General features: G+C 41.8%; 1 protein-coding gene across 1 annotated transcript in view; it reads right to left on the reverse strand.

The window, feature by feature from the left end:
- Positions 1–2955, reverse strand: part of slco2a1 (solute carrier organic anion transporter family, member 2A1) — an 18024-nt gene that overhangs the window by 5993 nt on the left and 9076 nt on the right. Inside the window, exons 2-4 of the mRNA XM_025054075.1 lie at positions 2755–2892; positions 944–1106; positions 232–444 (exon numbers count right to left, since the gene is read on the reverse strand). Coding sequence (XP_024909843.1) covers positions 232–444; positions 944–1106; positions 2755–2892 — 514 coding nt within the window. The remainder of the gene's footprint in view (positions 1–231; positions 445–943; positions 1107–2754; positions 2893–2955) is intronic.

Raw genomic sequence — 2955 nt, forward strand, 5'->3', positions numbered from 1 at the left:
TTTATTAGCAAACTAATATGGAATGAGCAGAATATTAAAATTGGTCTTAAAACACGTGTTGGATGGATGGATGGATGGATGGATGGATGGATGGATGGATTGATAGATAGATACTTAAGGAGTGTTAAGTGTTAGCATTTACAAAGAAAAGCCCTCCATCCTGTCTACCTTTACAATGTTTTTCAGGATTAGCATATCATGAGGACGTTGAGTTTTTCGCAGGCCGTTCACCTATGTACACAGGGGAGTTTCCAGGTCTTGCGAAATCATCAATATAAGAAATCCCAAAGGGCTGGATGGGCACTGAGCCCAGACCGAACAGCAGCTGAGCGGTGGCCATGAGCATCCACAGGTTGTTGGTGTCGGTCAGACGCCGGCTCTCGTCGCGGCCGCATGACACGGAGTCACTTGAGTTTCGCTGCGCGTTGCAAATGTCTTGGCAACCTGGATAAAAGTAGAAGGAGGGGAGGGGAGGGACGGGATGGGGGGGGGGCAATGGAGTTGAAGATGAGGCAGTGGATCACAGAACTCCACTGCTTTAATTTCCTGCAACTTCTAAGATAAATAAATGACCACCTTAAGACACTGTGGTTTTTTGACTTTTTGGAGTTAGTTATTATATAAAGTTATTATATAAAGAAGTCCAGGTTGGTAATTCTACCCTACTTAGCTCTCCGTTAATGCTCAGACAGATTTATGTAAAGAGAGGCCCAGCATAATTCCTAAATACCCCATTGAGCCCCACACCAGATATGGGTTTTTACCCCTGCCGACTGCGGCTGCAGACGTACCTTAAAGTAAAGTCTCATAAATTTGCCTTGAAACATTTTAACATTTACGAGTCCCCCCCTACCCTGAACCGAGTCACACTAGTTGTCACCGGAGCGCCGGAGGAAAACAGTGGAGCCGTTGTGACTCGTTTGCGTTTAGTGCTTCGCCTTACTGTGTAATACTGAGTTGTATTGGTAGGGCTGGGACAGGAAGTGAGGTAGGGTCAGGAGCAAGGCGCTGACAGCCATCAATAATCCGCCGACTCCGATGACACGGGGGCGATGAACTCGATTTCCAAAGTAGCTCACGAACACGATGAGGACGCTGTTGCTGATCTGTGGGACCGACACAAGTGTTAGACGGGATGCAGTTCAGCGGGAAAATATATATTTTCATAAGAACAAGAATTAATATGCAGTGATATAAATAAAAACAATATTAACATTACATACATGTTTTGGTTACTAGCCTTAAAGTCAAATGCGAAAATACTGTACTTTTTTTTTTGACCTGGGAGCTACCACTCATATGACCAGGCTTAAATAAGCTAACCCTTTTTTTCCCAAAGACTGGGTCGCGACCCTCAGGTGGGTCACAAGAATTTTTTTGGGGGGTCGTCTCGCATCATGTTTCCCAGGTGTTTACGAATAATCGATTGGGTCGCAATGAGTCGCAAAGGTTTGTGACTTTTAAAATATGGGTGCCCAGAAAAAAAGGTTTGGGAAACACTGATCTAACCTATATTGAAATCAGTAAATATATATTTATTACTCATATAAACTAAACATACTTTATATATACATTATACTTGGGAATATTACATAAATCCATGTCACTGTATGGCACAATATGAGTTTATTCTTACAGTATAGTCAATAGTGCACACTCTAAAATTATATATTTATATTTAATATATATTTTCATAAGAACAAGAATATTTTAATTTCTATAAATTAATTACTTAATTTATATTTTTTTATATTTAATTGCTTGTGATCTAACTAGCACTCCTTATGGATCCACTGGTAGATCCTGATTTAATTATTGGGAACCAGTACTCTACATGGAATCTAGCACCAAAATCTAAATCAACACATCATACCCATGACTTTTTCATTGTTATTTTCCCTGTCAAATAACTTTTTTTCCTTTGTTTTCATGCGAAAAAGCACATTAGATAAATCTTCATATTTAACACACTATAATTTTCCAAAACGTTTCCTAAACATGAAGTATTTTTTTTTGTTTTTTTTTTTTGAGGGCCAGAATGAAATCCCAAGTGGGCCAACTTTGGCCCGCAGGCCTTATGTTTGACACCGCTTGGTTTAAACTCTACTGGACAATTAGAGTGACATGTTCTGTTTCTCGTAATATGAAGCTTCATCACCTGCTCCACCACTACTAGCTGAACCCTTTTATATTTGCTAGCGCTCTCCGTTTTGTCAACTACTTCAGTATTCAGAGCACATTCAAACACTGGAATTTCTCTCGACGCCGTTTCACTCAGATACGAGTAAAAATAACTACCAGCACCTCATGTAAAGTTAATTAAATTCCGAAAGAAAGTGAAACCACTAAGCGAAGCTATTGTTTTATTGCGCGTCTGTTCTCGCCAGACATTAAAAATGTCTAAATGTGAACCGATGATTTGTCGATGACTGTGATGACCAGTCTCGCTCCGGATACCTGAGACCTAATAAAGTGGAAAACATGTTATCCGTGGGATGCATTCAGATCTCACATATGGGTAAAAAAAAAAAAAAAATCGGGCCTGATTTACGACTAGCGCGTATAGAACCTTCTCTCATTACCCCTGACCCCCATGTCAGCAATAAAACTGCTCCAAAATACGTCCTGCTTGAACAGTAAGGAGGTATAATCCTTGACAGGTTGCTTATTCTGCAATTCCTCCTTTGTCATCGGTCTCCTCGAAAGAGATTGGGATCTCACGCTGTGTGTGGGTATGTTTTTGTTGGCTCGCACCTCGTGGAGAGAGGAAATGGTTCCAGAGGAGTAGCTGTTCAGGCCGTAGCGCCTCTCGATGGTGGTGATGGTACTCTTGAAGTACGAGCTGTACAGCAGCTGAGAGAACTGCAGGAGGCCGTGGCACAGGACGAACAGCTGGGGGGGGGGGGGGGGGGGGGGAGGGAGGAGAAATGGCACCCTTGAGGAGAGGATTCGCAA

Source organism: Cynoglossus semilaevis, chromosome 2, assembly GCF_000523025.1.
Source record: "Cynoglossus semilaevis isolate Cse_v1.0 chromosome 2, Cse_v1.0, whole genome shotgun sequence".
NCBI lineage: Eukaryota > Metazoa > Chordata > Actinopteri > Pleuronectiformes > Cynoglossidae > Cynoglossus > Cynoglossus semilaevis.